At 44.4% G+C, this 15627-nt stretch overlaps 1 protein-coding gene across 1 annotated transcript; it reads right to left on the bottom strand.

The window, feature by feature from the left end:
* Window positions 1-639: 639 nt before the first annotated feature.
* SLC35A1 (solute carrier family 35 member A1) lies at window positions 640-15151 on the bottom strand. The gene is made up of 8 exons (XM_063330026.1): window positions 15050-15151; window positions 11360-11537; window positions 8286-8445; window positions 7766-7918; window positions 6894-6960; window positions 3577-3753; window positions 2488-2622; window positions 640-1178 (listed from the first exon to the last, which is right to left on the bottom strand). The coding sequence occupies exons 1-8, from the start codon at window positions 15063-15065 to the stop codon at window positions 1048-1050; spliced, it is 1017 nt and encodes a 338-aa protein (XP_063186096.1). The 5' UTR covers window positions 15066-15151; the 3' UTR covers window positions 640-1047.
* Between the last annotated feature and the right edge of the window lie 476 nt (window positions 15152-15627).

The raw sequence follows: 15627 nt of genomic DNA on the forward strand, positions 1-15627 counted from the left end.
AGTAAGTTTTCCCTCAATGCACAGTTGGAGTTTCTGGAAGGGTTGAACTGAGTGAGGCCTTAGAAAATGAGGGAGGAGGTTGAAATTACACAGTTGTCACTCATAAATTAAATCAAAGCCTAACGTGTTACAGGAACTCTTTTCAAGCATCTCTCTGTTACGCATAAAAAGTTTTAGAGATAAAATGTACAGATAAAAATCTTCTGGTCTGACACTTTGAGTTGACTCACTCATACTTAAGCCAGAGATACAAGATGACATATGAACCTGCCCCCGTACAACTGGGGTTTGGCAAAACACACAGAATAGAATAAAATATCCCTATACCAGCTACAGCAGGTATAAAAAAAACATTTGAAAAGTGAAAGAAAAATCTGCAACAGTCTTTCATTCTGACTTTTTAAACCAAAGAGCGAGTGCTGCTTCTAATCACGTCCAGTAAGTGAGTCTTGAAGCACCATTACTCCTGGTGGAGTTGTGTCAGGACACGCAAGACTTGATTGCATGGAGGGAAAAAACCCACTATTAAGTCATCATAAAAACACTGGAGAAGTACTCTGTTCATCTCACATGTATCACCTAGAAGAGAAACTTTTCCTGTCGTTGATCACACTGCAATCGCTAACTAGTTTAAGAGGAAATGCTGGCAGCAATTGCTCTTTTTAATATATTTTTATGAAGCTTTTGATCATTTCTGCCCTCAAAGGGCAAGACAGTTTATCAAATACACAAAGAACCAATTTCCCCTCCATTATGTACATTATATACAATTAAGTGTTCAGTTCCTTCATTCTGCTTTCCTTGTAAATGGGACTCTTCATTGTCCGATGTGAATGAAGAACACCTTCAGTAAAATGCCCGTCCAGCTCCTTGGCCGTAACGTAGCGTCAGCCACTGGAAACTTCACATGTAAAACAGAACTAACTTCTGCTTTTAGCCTATCCCACTTAAACCATTTCATGACTAGCTTAAGGCTAATTTTAAAAAAATGCATTTTTTTTTTAAAGTCCATGTTTTTCTCTTGTCTATCCATTTTTATGGACAACATCACACAGTAGCAAGTCTCTCTTTTGAGCTCTTAGTCTCTGCTGGCTGGATTTTTGTGGTGTCTTGTCGAGGTAATCCATAGAGGTAAATAGAAATACACACCAGGAAAGCACCCAGGGAGAAGGTAACAGCTGAAAGGAGACAAAACAGTTTAAATAAACACCTCTGTATAAGAAGAAACCTCCAGAAGACTAAGCTGTATAAGTTATGATGATACCTGAATGACGGTGTTAAAGTTACTGAAAACTAAACAGGACAAGATGTTAATAATTCACAGAATCTAGACTTCCTCTGTCACTGAGAACCCTTGAGTGCTTACAATCCCCACACCATTTCAGTTAGTCTCATATCAGGAAGAACATGGTGATGGTCAGAAAAGCAAGCGTGAAACATCTCCTGGAGTTCCAGATGCCGTCCAACAGGCTTACGTTACAATAAACTTAACAATAACGACACAGGGGATGGGGTAAAGCAGCCTGCAATAACACACTTTGTTTGCCTTTCCACTCCTAGGGTTAAGAAATACCATTAATGAGGCTTTCACAGAAAGATCCCAGTTTGATTTGTGTCAAGCATCAAGAAAACGCTCTGCCCAAGCGAACACCAGCTGTGTTTTTCATCGCTTGCTTTAAGGTGCTCTTTTTCAGACAAACACTGATGATTTTCTCCTTACGTAAACTTTCCTTAAGTTTCATCTGACTAATGCCACATCAGAAAGCTCGTTTTTCCGCCATCGCACCATACCATCTTTGGATTACAGTAGAAAAGTAAAAAACACCTAAAACTAAACAGTTAAGGACTGAACAGGAGCTACTGGGCGCAGTACCAGATACAGAATTGAGTCCTTTGTAGTTGTAGAACAGGCCAAAGCAATCTGCCGTTTCCTCTCAAAAATTCACCCCATCAGTCACGACCCCAGCTGCTGTCTGACTCGCTCTCGTGTGACGTTGGCCCCAGCAAATAGGGAAGGTAAAAGTTAAGGCAGTCATGGGTATAACTTCACAAGGATGTGTAAAGTCCTTGCAGAAATAGCTGAGGAATTAATTTGGCACTGGCTGTACTAAAACCAACAAGAAATGATAACTTATCAACAGCAGTCTCAGGTAAACAGCTCTATCACATGCTAAACTGCATCAGGAAGCGGTTCATGAACAAAGCTGTACAAACTCCAAACCTGTTTAAATTGGAAAGAACTTTTCCGTTTGAGGCTGTAGGGTGGTGTTTCTGAAAGAAGACTGTGAATGCCTTTGTAAGCAGGGCATCATCAGGCACCTTATGTAACACAAGGGGGACGACGCATTAGTGCATAGGAGTCCTGGAGTTAAAACCAGAAAAATTCAAAGGAGGTATAAATGCTGGCTTTGGTGTGAACTGCGTACAGCTGGTAGCCAGGAGGGAAACACGCGTGTACGGTCAAATCAAAGGCAAAAAGGCACTTACTTATCTGGAGGCCGAAGAGGATGACTGATGCCACAGTAGAAAGAACAATGGCTGCCGCTGCAGAAAAACCTTTCATAATGTTATCTGTGTACTTAACAACGACCGAAGTGTAGAGGCCACCTACACTGGCGAGAACTGGAAAGCAGATAATGTGTTTCTATTAGTAAAGGTGCAGTAGGTTACTCCTGAAATGATGTATTTTACTCCACTGGTGTACTTCTTGTTTGGGCTACGTCATCCTAATTAGTGATTTAATGCAACATTCAGCAAAATGGGATGTCTACACGGCATCTAGTAGAGTAGCTAAGATGCATTTAAAGATGATCTACTCACTACTCAAGTCATTTAGACTGCTGTTTCAGCACAATTTTAAGTTGAACAACTGAACTGCCACTTTATTCTGCTCTGGTGAGACCCCACCTGGAGTACTGCATCCAGCTCTGGAGACCCCAGTATAAGAAGGGCAATGGACCTGTTGGAGCAGGTCCAGAGGAGGGCCATGAAGATGATCAGAGGCCTGGAGCACCTCTGCTATGAGGACAGGCTGAGAGAGTTGGGGTTGTTCAGCCTGGAGAAGAGAAGGCTCCGGGGAGACCTTATAGTGGCCTTCCAGTACCTAAAGGGGGCCTACAGGAGAGATGGGGAGGGACTTTTTACAAGGGCATGTAGTGATAGGATGAAGGTTAATGGCTTCAAACTGGAAGAGGGTAGATTTAGATATCAGGAAGAAATTTTTCGCTATGAGGGTGGTGAGGCACTGGCACGGGTTGCCGAGGGAAGCTGTGGATGCCCCATCCCTGGAAGTGTTCAAGGCCAGGCTGGATGGGGCTTTGAGCAACCTGGTCTAGTGGGAGGTGTCCCTGCCCAGGACAGGGGGTTGGAACTAGATGATCTTTAAGATCCCTTCTAACCCAAACCATTCTGTGATTCTATGAATGATTTCTAAGATAATAATACATTAAAAAACCCACCTCAAAACACAGTAAGGAACAGTGGGTCAGAGTGAATTTGTAGCTTCATGCAATCAGCTATATCATAGTTAAAAAAGCAAAATCATGTAACAAGACCCTAAAACCACAAGATACTTACAGATGACAAACCAGACGTAGTATGTATAGCCATAGAAAAACCCTTTCTCAAGAACTCGGGCTCCATCTGACATGTACACACCAAATAAAGTCACCACAATCCCAGACAAGTACATCTGAATATTCCTCACCCACAAGGAAGTATCTGAACTCTTTAAGACCTTCTCAAAATAAACTCCTAAAAAAAAAAGAGAAAAAAAAAGGTTTCAGTGAGATGTACTGTCATCCTTAATGATTCATGGATCACAGTGTTTTAAAGCCAGACAAGACTGGAATCATCTTGTCATACAGACTGTTACGTTGCACGAAGTTCTTAATGCAGAAGGCCCAAAAACATATCCTGCTAATGTGTGTCTTCCAGGACAGGATCATTTTATTGGGTACATAACATCAAAAATAGATTCTATTTCTTTACAGTTGTTTTAACAACAAACCTTATCAACAATTGAAACTACTCATTTCTGTTTGATTTGCCTGGCTTCAGTCCTTTCACCTTAGCACCTGGTATTTTATACCCAGGACAGTATTTATGTATTTTAGTATGATGTAGAATTTTTTTTCCCCACACTGGGATACTTAGCAGTAAAAAATTAAAAAGAGGGGTGGGAACTATATTACCTCAGTACTGAGACTGAAAATTCCGCAGAACCCTTGTGTTTGCAGAGTACTTGGCAGAGTGGCGACGTTCTGAAACTACAGCTTCAGGGGATTACAAGAGCACATCAAAACCGATGCCTTCTGCTAATTGAAACTACAGATTGGTTTTGAGGAAGTGGATTTCATTTTAATCTAAAGCTCTTGTGCACAGTGCCGCGCTGACGAGCATTACTTTTACGCTTCGCATTACTGAAATCCCCCAAATACTTTTTCATTATTTTACTCGGGAGGTGTATGTCACACTGAAAAAGGCCGACATTTGACAAGGCCATCACTAGCTGCCTTTTCAACCATCGCTCCCACGCCAGGACTCTGCTAATCTCTGGAATTTCCTCCACATTTCAAAACACAGGCAACAGTTTGCAGGACCCGGTTCTTCTCAGCCACTTCTGTGACTTCCTGGTTTGAGTCCTGCTGACTAAATGCTTATTGCTGATTAATGTCACCCAGGATCTTTCATACGGTATGAGAAGAGTCTATGGAACTGACAAAGATGACCTGTGGGTTAGAAGCCCATGGCACAGACTCCTCCTCCTGAAATCGCAGAGTTAGCTTCAAGGAAAGTCTTGCTACTCTTTTATTCATGAAAAACAATTTATAATTTAATACAGTATATAGAATATTTATAGTGAATAAATTAGAGAAGAGATTTATATTTGAGGTGTTCAAATAATAATTTGAGTTTCCTTGGTTTTTTTCTCATACGAATATACATTTTTAAAGTCTAAACAACAACATCAACAAAAAACAGTCTTGTTGACAATGACAGTGCTTAAAAGAACCCAAAGTAATTGATCTCGAGTCTTCTGCCCGCTGGGAAGACCCACAGAGCACAACCAGATGTAACCAATGTACCAGAAATCTGGCTTGAGTATGAAGTGTACCTGTAAACTTTATGAACTAGAACTTGTTATAAAACAAGTAAGCCAATGAAATTATGCTTTCAGATTCCCAAAAAGGCATAAAAATCGCTCCACTAGGCAGCATGAAGGAAAGAATGTGTGCTCTTTAGGAGAAATTATTCTTCAGTACTGTTTCGAGTCACAAAGGATCTGCCATTATATATATGGAGCCCCATTGTTGGGCTCCCAGATACTTGGAAATTATCACAGGATCATCAGTTTGAAGAAAAAACTTTTTTCCAACTCCGAGGGACAAAAATGTGTATTTTTTTTATCTTTGATGGAATAATATAAAACACTTAACATGGTCAGTCCAGAAACGAAAGGTTTAATGCCAAAATAACTTCTTCATGTGGGTGGGGGAAGGAAGAAGAGGAAAAGAGTTTGAATAGGATTTATGTTTTCAATATGTAAAGCCCCAAGGCCACAAGGAGCTCCACAGATGAAACACTCTGTCCCCCCAGCTGCCTCAAAGCTACAGCTGTCAGTGAGGAAACACACAAGCTGCGATCCTTTTGTGGGAGAAGAAAGCCGTGTGTGTCTAAATCCTCTAGAGCCGCCTGCATCAGCCCGTTCAACAGCCTGAATTTGCAGGCCTTTAGAAGCACAGCTCTCTCCCCACATTATCAGAGAAAGCTGGAGAGCTTTTGGAAACTGTGAAGGCTTCACTGTGAATGCTGTATTTTGCCTCATGGCTTGGGAGCATTTATTGAAATGAGTAAATTTATAACTTCCCAGGAAAAGCTGACGGAGCTCCACACAGTTTTATTTAGTATTTCTGCTTCAAAGTGCCCATTTCACTGAAAAGACACCAAACAAGAACGACATCCTCCTCCTTTTCCTCCCTGCCAGCCAGAATGTTTTTGAAGAATACCAAGCGTGTATGCACAGCACAAGATTATTCTTGCAGGATTTTATGGTACTGCAGGTGGGTGATAGTACCTTGTTTTCTTACAGAGGGAGGGGGGAAGAATCCAGTTTACAGACCGGAAAATATGCCCCTGTGAGCCAAGTTTCAAATTAAGTAGTAATTTACGTTTCCTTATTTCTTAGTACCAGATCACTTGTCCTCCATTTCTGGTCTCCTTCTGCAGAAGCCAGAGAAAAACTACTCTGAGAGGAAATGCTGTTTGTAAAAAAACCCAAACAAAAAACCCCAACAAAATAAAAAAAACCCACCCCCAAAGTCCTTCATGGAGTTTATCTAGGCTTCCTGCTACTCATCCTCCTCTCTGCCTTGCTTATGCTCCCTCTGCATCTCAGTTAGATTTACCACCTACAGGACTATGGCAATGTATATTTCGGGGATGAGCATGCGCAAGAACTGAGTGAGGAGCTCAGTCCCCCGTATGGAAAAATGCAAGTATTTCACGTGATCACCATAAGGGAGCTATTCACTGTAAAGCCAACTTTATAAAATTGATGTACATTAATTAATTTTACCGAGTGAGTCATTATGGATGTTCCCCAAGTGTTACTCTAAGCATTTGAAAGACACTTCCACTTGCAAACCAAACTTCTAAGTTGCATCACCTAAACCCAGCAATATGTGCTCCTAGTCACTTGCTTGACAACTGGAGTAATTGTGTCATGAATCTGTCATAATCTCTATAAGTACAAGGTAATTAGGGGCAGAGGAGATAAAGTCCTTTTTTATCTTATAATCAAAGACAGTTAACTAATGTAGAATGTTCTATTTTAAACATCATGAGTTCTCCATTCCTTTTGATATGACCTGCGTACGGAAATAATACTATACCTGCAAATCCTGAACATAATACAGCAACAGCAATCGCTCCAAACCCTAGCCATGGATTCTGCTCCACCTGCAACACCAACCGTTATTTTAAAAAGGATGCAACTCTTCAGTAATTTACAATAATCAATTCCAGAGCTACTTCGTTAAGTACAGCAAAATTATTAGCATTTCATTACAGTATAAAATGTACTTGCTGAGCTAGAGCTGCCCTTCAGATTAGCTGGGTGTAGCTGTGTGGCGTTCCGCGTGTGCTCTTACCAACCCCTGCAGTGCTCAGAGGCACCGTCTGCCTGGCTGTGGCCAGTCTCTCCTCCCAGCTGCGTGACCTGCCTTGCCCGCTAATGCCGCTGGCCAACAACTAAGACCCAAGAAACAGAAGACACATGTTTCTTCCTAGCACAGGCTTAGGTCAGTGCCTCCGAAGGGTGTGTTGAAATGACATACCCACACCCACAAGGCATTGGAGCTTCACTCCTAATTCCGCCCCAAGTGCTTCGATTCCAAGTTCTCTGCTCCAACAATTACGATGATACCAGGGCCAACTGCTGGAAACAATATATTACTCAGATACTCCTACGACGGTGCATTAGACTGATTATGACGGCTGTGGTGATTTATACTAATTGTAGCAATCAGGTGCCTTTCCAACAAGTGAGACTGGAGCAATACCGCAAGCCTGCCTGAACTGGTGTACAATAAATGTGAAAGTGAATGATCTGTTTACGTTGTAGATGGAGGGTCTGGAAATAGAAAACGGGTACTGCTGTATGGAACATAAGAGACCTTACCTTAATCCCAGCTGCTGTGAAGCGAAATACAAAGTACAAGGCAGTTTATTCTTCGTCGTGAAGCGGCAAAATGTAAACTCTTACCTGTACTTTTGTAGCCTGAGCAGGCTTCCACTGAACAAGGGTGACACCACCACACAGCATGAAGACAGAGAACCACTGCAACTTACTAAGGGTGCGGTTTAGCATTAGGACTGTACATAAAGCTGTACAGGGGATCTTCAGCTGGTACGTCACCTAAAGAAGGTGGGAATAGGAGCACAGAGGATGAGGTTTTATAAACTCCTCCAAAACAAGAACATAAAATAGAGAATTCAACTACAGAATGACAAAAAATTATATTCATTGATTTCCTACAGATCCTTGGGGTTTTGTACCATCACCAATTACAACAAAGTGAATGTGAAGTGACCATAGCAGTGAGTGGGTTAGCTCAGAAAATCAGAGCTCTGCAACAGAGTTTAAGCTCTGAATACAACAAAACATCATTTGGCTTTTAACACCGAGGCTAAAGAGAGCACTGCACGCTAGGCAGACACATACCCAGCACACGTCTCATGAAACAGTAGACAGAAATGTATTTACTGACAAAAAATTGTATTACCTGGTAGACTGCTGCGTCCAAGTTACTAAGAGCCACAAATGCCATATTGTTTTGCAGAGCATACACCAAAGATGGAACACTTAATTTTAGCAATTCTTTAGGACTTCCAAACACATTTTCTTTTAAAGATGTTATTAACCTTGCCAGACTTCCAGTTTCTCTGCAAAATAAAATATTAATATAACTGAGGGCTCTCTCAACTGGTATTTGAAAACAGCAATCAAATCAATGGATCCTTTGGGAAGGATGAAAATTTGTTCTCAACACCCAGTTGTACCTACTGCTCGCTGAAGAAAAATTAACTGGGGAATAACAGTGAGGTTATCAACAAGTCGAAACCATTCTGCAATCAGGAGGTTAGATGCATTAATGTGCAACAAATGAAAAAACAGCCATGAACACTAAACAGTGGGATAAGTCGGTAAGTATACAGGCAGCGGCACAGAAGGCTGTCATCGTGTCTGTGTGTCCCTTTTTATTTTTTTGCTATTAATATTTGTGTGTGATGTCGAATGCCCGTGATTTTCCAGATCCCCTTTAAACTAGACCTCACAGTGCAGCCGAAAGGTTGTGCCCTTGCGCACTACTGAGCTGGAAACGCCTCTCATTCCTCAGCCAGCCCTGGGTTCCTCTTCCCGCTTGTGCTGCGGGAGATGCTGGACCGGCACCAGCACACATGTGAAGAGGTTTGGCGGGTGTGCGGTGGCTCCCTGTCACCTCGCACCTTCACACGTCTCCTTCATGTAATTACGGCGCACACAAGAGCAGGCAATGGGGAAGAACGTGTTGCTTCTTGCTGCTGTCTGCTTTTGTGGCTTGCTCCTCTGCTTATTAAAGCTGACCTCTACATTGCTAGTTCTTCTTATCATTTCTACATCAATCTGACATTTCTTGCTTACTTGTGGCTGCTGCTCAAGTCCTCCAGTTCCCTTTCCAGCCCTCTCCAAGTCCCATGTTCCCCCTTTCCTTTCTTCTCTTGCTTGGCCACTGACAAATACCAACATCCAAAATCACTCCTGTCCCCTCCCACAGGCCTCTCTACTTGCCACCTGTATTACTCTTGAATTTAACACTCCTTTGGCTTCCCCTACACACGTGTATGAACAAATGGCTCACATCCTCCTCAGTGCTCCAGGAGCCCAATTCCCCATATTTCGCCCGCACCCCGACTTCTTTCTTATTCACAAATGTACATCATTCTTCTATTTGCTGATACTAAGGTGGGCTGTCGAACGAGAAAATTATACTTAAACTATACCCGCTTCTGTTCCAGAACAGCAATAGTAGCTTCCACAGCAGTATCTGTCTACTTGGACTTCCAGCATGAAATTTTAGCAGTGAAGAATAACAGATGTCCAGTAAGCACCATTTTCAATCGAGTTTTTGAGAACAAGAAGATGTAACTATCTAATAGTTCATTTTTGCAGTGGGTGCGCTTTCTGAAGCACGCACTTATCAAGAATCTCTAACTGACAGCTGAATTCAGTACAAAGATCATGTAGAGACAGATTTAAATCTACATAAAAAAAAGAGTTTAAAACAAGCCTCTGCGTACAGCTGATAATGCAAATAAGGTGCCCAAAGATGTACACTGCAAAATCAAATGAGAAAATAAAAAAACATCTAGCTTGAATTCACCATTCTTGATGTTGGCCTAGCTTCGACTTAAAAAAACATATTCTGTTTTCTTCAAAGGTCTGAATAAGTGATAGTAATAACAATCAGTGATGCAACAGAAACGTGCATTTGTTAGAAAAGCTGAAGTTGAACCTAGAGTTTGCAAATCAGCTCTATTTTTCTTCATCCATTGCTAAGTAATTATGTACCATCTAACAATGTAGACAATGTAACTATCAGATGGTGAACTGGACTTTAAATATGAGACGTTGAGTAAACAATTAACACAACTACCATAAACTTCTCTTTCGACAGACAATATTTTGGCATTCATCCATTCAATATGCCTTCCAGCAGAAACGTTAGAAGTAAACACAGCGAAGGCAGAGTGTAAGAATGTGTAAGAAAACAAATTCTGCAGCCAGAACAATGCGAGAGTCATACTCCAGTATCCTGCATATTGCACTAATCAATGCTGGCTGTTTCAAAAAGAAAAGGTACCCACCCAAATATATCCTGCTGTACAGAAAAAAAACCAGATTGTATTCTATTTTCTCACTGGTTATTAAACTACAAAGGCACCTTGCCTGGGGTGAGACAAATTGGTTAGGACTTTAGAACTGGAGGAAGTTGTAAAGGAGATACTGAAGGAAACTATGCTGGAATTTATGCTGTTCAGCATATTCGCAAGTGATCTAAAATGGGAGATTACTAGGAAACTGGCAAATTTTGCTGATTATACTCAAGCACATGTGATAACCAAAAGGAAACTTTCAATAGTTGCCACAAAGAGATAGGCAGAGACCCTAAAAGAACAAATTCTACCACAACAGCAAGAACTGGGCTTTGGAAAAGTCCAGAATATAAAGATTCTTTCAAGGAAGGACGTAGTACAGGGAAGCTGAGAGGAAAGACAGAGGACTGATGGCCTCCCTACTTCAGATGCTCACGTGTGGACTGAAGTTCTAGCTCTTAGAGGCAGCCTGGGATTACAGAAACTCTAATATTTTCTGACCACGCAGCCTTTCAGCTTTGATTCCCCAGGTTAGTAGAGACAGCAAAATGTGTGTCTGTAGCACTGTTTGGGAAAAATTTATGAGTAGGAACATTACAATTTTATATAATTCAGCAGACAATGGCTCACAGTCCAGCTTTCGTATACACCAGTATTTTAAAGACCCCAAAAAAATCACTGATAATCCATGCTGACATTTTGAACCTATTCCAAAGCACACAAAACCAGAAAATATGCAGAAAGGACACACCTGAACATTGTGGTGTTTACAAAGCAGTTTCATCTGAGGAGGACTCACAAGCTCTAACCCGCTCTAAAACAACTCTTCCACAGCATGACTATCCAGCCACCTTCTCGAATGTATCTGTACTTCAGTGCCTGAGACTCTGAGGTTAGAAGCTGGCACTCGTTTTCCCAATACTGATTAGCATTCCATACTTACTTAGCCAAGATGCCCACGCTCAGGAACAACTTGATAACTTCAGTAATGCACACAGCCGTGGTTGAAAAGTAGAGTTCTGTCTCCACTGTCCTTGTGTACCGCAACGCCACCGTGTACGTTGCAGCAACGAGGGTCATCACCGTGAGGCAGTACAACTTGAACAGTAAGCTGACATTTTCTGAAAGAAAACAAAGACGAGGACAGAGGACTCAGTGTGCCGTTGGTTTTAATTTAAGAACTGAAGCAGGGTGTCCTCCAACCAGAGGACTGTATCAAATACTACTGTGGCAGCATACAATAATTACAATGTTGTGAAATGCTTGCTATAAAAAGTTTAAGTTAAATTTTAAAGCCTCTTCTCAAAGAAAGTTGTAGAGGAATGCCAGGTGTTTGAAAATAAGATATACTCTTGCCCTCATAATCATCCTTCATTCAAGAAAAACTAATCATAGACTAATATTTATCTAATAGTAATCAAAAGGTCTTTCTGTGCTTTCCTGCTCTTTAGCTGACAGTAACTGCTCACAACAGCAGCTGATCCTCTCCACGTAGTATACTAAGGTCAAACACAAAGAGCGTTGGCAGACTAGTAAAAGCAAAGAGAGAGGAAAAATTCAGTATCAGCAAAGAAGGGAATCAATGTCGTAAATCTGAATAAATAAGGCAGCATTTCCTTCAGCCTTATTTTCCACCTAAGTTAGTAAGAGAAGAGAGTCTTGCTCAGAATGGTGATAGGACTTCACACAAAGGGCTTTCTTGAAAAATAATTCTCTGTAGAAAACACCAAGACTATGCTCTTCCAAGTAAATTAAACCATGGAAGGACTACGTATCGTCTGTGTTATCCCCTCTATCTTCCCCCCTCCTATCCTCCTACAACAGTAGCAATTCTTGCAACTGTTTTGCCCTGGACCCACTACTATCCTGCACAATTTGGCAGTCGGCCTGTTCCACGTCCGCTGGTGAAAGGCAGTTTTTCCCAGAGCCGCCCTCCTCCAAGGCCTGAGAGCTTCATCGGGCAGACGTGGCCAGGCCAGTTCAGCCCCACGTCAGAGAATGGCTGAGCTGCAACTGTACCAGCAAAGAGAACAGGGCATGACTCCAACCAGGGCTCTGCATGAAGGCAGGTCCAACATGAGACATCAGCAAGCGTCTGGTGTCTACAAAACTATTTTTCGAACTGGTGAATTATTCTTCGTCATGCATGGTGCCTGATGGGTGGATGTTGGTCATTCAGCAGCATCTTTGGGGCATTATCTGTTGTGTTCTGAATATCCTAAAGAAGTGTACTTTAATTGGTTTAAGTTTGTGTTCTGATTAGAGAGATTAGGGATTTATGCAGTTGATTAGGGAATGAGCTAACAGATAAGCTCCGGCCAGATTTGTAATAACTTTGTTCATTTAATATGAGAATGAATTGCCGAATCCAGTGCGACCGATGTTTTGGTTCATTTTTCTTTCAAGCCAGGGATGTCTTCTATTGCATAACATTTCTGCAAGGTACGGTTAATACCTCCTGCTGCTGTAATCATTTAAATTAGCTACTTCCTTACAGATAAAAATCTTACCCACGTCAGTAACCACTTTTAAAAGGTAGAGCCAATTAGTTTTTGGACTAACAATGCTTAAAAGAGACTTACAAACTGTAATCCATTTTTGAATTAAGTTTGGATTGCGGGGAGGGCGGAGGCGGTGGGAATCCGAGGACATAACAACCAAGAAATAAAATTAACCCAGTCCAGTTTTACAAAAGTGTATTTCCTCGTATCGTTTCCATCAGCACTAAAATATCATTAACAATGTGCTTTTACACATTAAGATTTTAAGTCTAGGTGCTACTGAACTAAAACTAAATTAAACACTTGCCTATATTGACTAATCTTAAAAAAATAAGTGAATGCTCCAATTTGGCAACAGTTTGCAAACTTGGGCAAATCAAACGCAGCAGGACATGATAATGAATCAAGTAAGTACACTAGATAGTCCTAGTGTTACGTTAAAAGCTATCTGTAGTTAGATTTCAGCCAGAATATTTCTCCAGCCTGGCTCACGCGTCTGCATCAGTACCAGTGCAGCACTGGGGGCAGAGGGAAAGCATAGTTGGGGCACCCATACCTTCTGCTGATAAGCCTGAAAAAAAAAAAAAAAGCCTTAAAAAAAAAAGAGCTGAAAGAAGCTGTTGTTTCTCTCCCACAGTTTCTTTCACTGGCTTCAGTAAATCCCACTCGAATGAAACGATTTCCAGCAAAAGGGAGCAGAGAAGCCAAAAGCCTCAGGATACAAACGCGGGCCTCCCACACATCGCCGCTGCTCGTCTCACCGCCCTGCCAGGGCTCTTTCCAACGGCAGCCCCAGGCCAAGCCCGGCACCCAAAGCACAGCCCGGCAGCCTGCCAAAGGAGCTGGGGCACTGGGCACCTCAGACCCAGCCCTACACACGCTGAGGGACGGCAGCTCCTGCCCCCAGCCCTTCTCCTCCCCACCCAGCCAAGAGCTGAGCAGCCTCGTGCAAGGCCCGCTGTGGGGACAGGCATCGTCTTTGAATCATAGATCGTCTAGGTTGGTAGGGACCTTTCAGATCATCGAGTCCAACCATCAGCGCAACACTGACAAAACCACCACTAAACCATGTCCCTCAGCACCACGTCTACTCATCTTTTAAATACCTCCAGGGATGGTGACTCCACCGCTTCCCTGGGCAGCCTGTTCCAATGTTTGGCAACACTTTCCGTGAAGAAGTTTTTCCTAATATCCAATCTAAACCCCTCCTTGCACAACTTCAGGCCGTTTCCTCTTGTCCTATTGCCTATTACCTGGGAGAAGAGACTGACCCCCACCTCTCGACAACCTCCTTTCAGGTAGTTGCAGAGAGTGATAAGGTCTCCCCTCAGCCTCCTTTTCTCCAGGCTAAACAACCCCAGTTCCCTCAGCCGCTCCTCATAAGACTTGTTCTCCAGACCCCTCACCAGCTCTGTTGCCCTTCTCTGGACCCGCTCCAGCACCTCAGTGTCTTTCCTGTAGTGAGGGCCCCAAAACTGGACACAGCACTCGAGGTGGGGCCTCACCAGTGCCGAGTACAGGGGGACGATCGCTTCCCTGCTCCTGCTGGACACACTATTCCTGAAGCGTTCACACCCGCCCGGCTTGCCCAAGGGCTCTCGCTCGGAGCCGGCGGTGGCTTTACCATCTCTGCACTCACTGCCGGGGCCCAGCGGTATTTTTCGGGACGCCACTCGGTGCGGGGGTGGCGGGTGCCCGGCTGCGCTGGCGACCTGGGCCCCACGGCCTGGGGCCAAACCCCCCAGAACGTCGCGCCACGTTCAGGCGCCCCCAGAGCGGGAACCAGCGACAGAGTCGCCACCGCTCCGGAGACGGCCGAGGGTAGTCCCACACGGCGAACAGGCGACGGCCACGGCCGGTCGCAGAGAGCTGGAAGGCGGGGCGGGGGGCAGAGCCCCTCCCCGGCGCGGCCCCGCGCCCCCTCACGGTCCCCCCATCCCCCCCCCGCACCCATGGTGGTGGCGTCCGGCGCCGCGGCCCCCGGCGAGGCGGACAGTTCCACCCCCTCCGCGGCGGAGGGGGAGGCGGGGGGTCGCGCCTCGTCGCGCCGGCCTTCTCCGGCCGTACCCCGTTCCGAGCGCCACGGTTCCCCTCTAACTGCGCCTCGCCTCGCCTCGCCCCGCCGCCCTCACCTTTTGGAGCCGACATGGTGCCCGCAGAAGGCGCCGAGACCTCCGGGCCGGAGCCGCCCGCCGTGCCCCGCCGCTCCTCCCATCACACCATAGAGAGCGGCGGCGCCGCCTAGAGCGCCCCGCCTCCCTCCTCTCACCATCGAGACGGAGGGCGGCGGCTGGGCCCGGGGTCAGTCGGAGACGGTTGTTCTCAGGCTTTGCCGATTTTAACCTGTAAATAAGAAAAAAAGGGGAGCTCGGCGGTGTGTCCGAGCGGCCCCAGCTCCATGAGGGTGGGGGGGGCCTCACTGCGACGCCGGGGCCGTGTGAGGGGTCGGGCTGCGGCGGGGTGAGGGGGCGGTGGGGGTTTGGAAACGGAGCGGTGCTTAATAGTCTGTGCAGCAACAGTCATAAAACCACAGGGTGATTTTGACGACTCTACTGATGCACGCAAATTATTGAGTAGAGCTTAAGGAATTCACCTCAAATGCGTCTCTTCTGTGTACCTGCCCGGTGCCCCCCAAACCAGAATCTGAAGAGGAGAAAGCCCCCAAACCAGCTGCGAAAGCAGAGGACGCCGGTGTGCGACATTCGGCCAC

Source organism: Chroicocephalus ridibundus, chromosome 3 (genome assembly GCF_963924245.1).
Source record: "Chroicocephalus ridibundus chromosome 3, bChrRid1.1, whole genome shotgun sequence".
NCBI classification, from domain to species: Eukaryota; Metazoa; Chordata; class Aves; order Charadriiformes; family Laridae; genus Chroicocephalus; species Chroicocephalus ridibundus.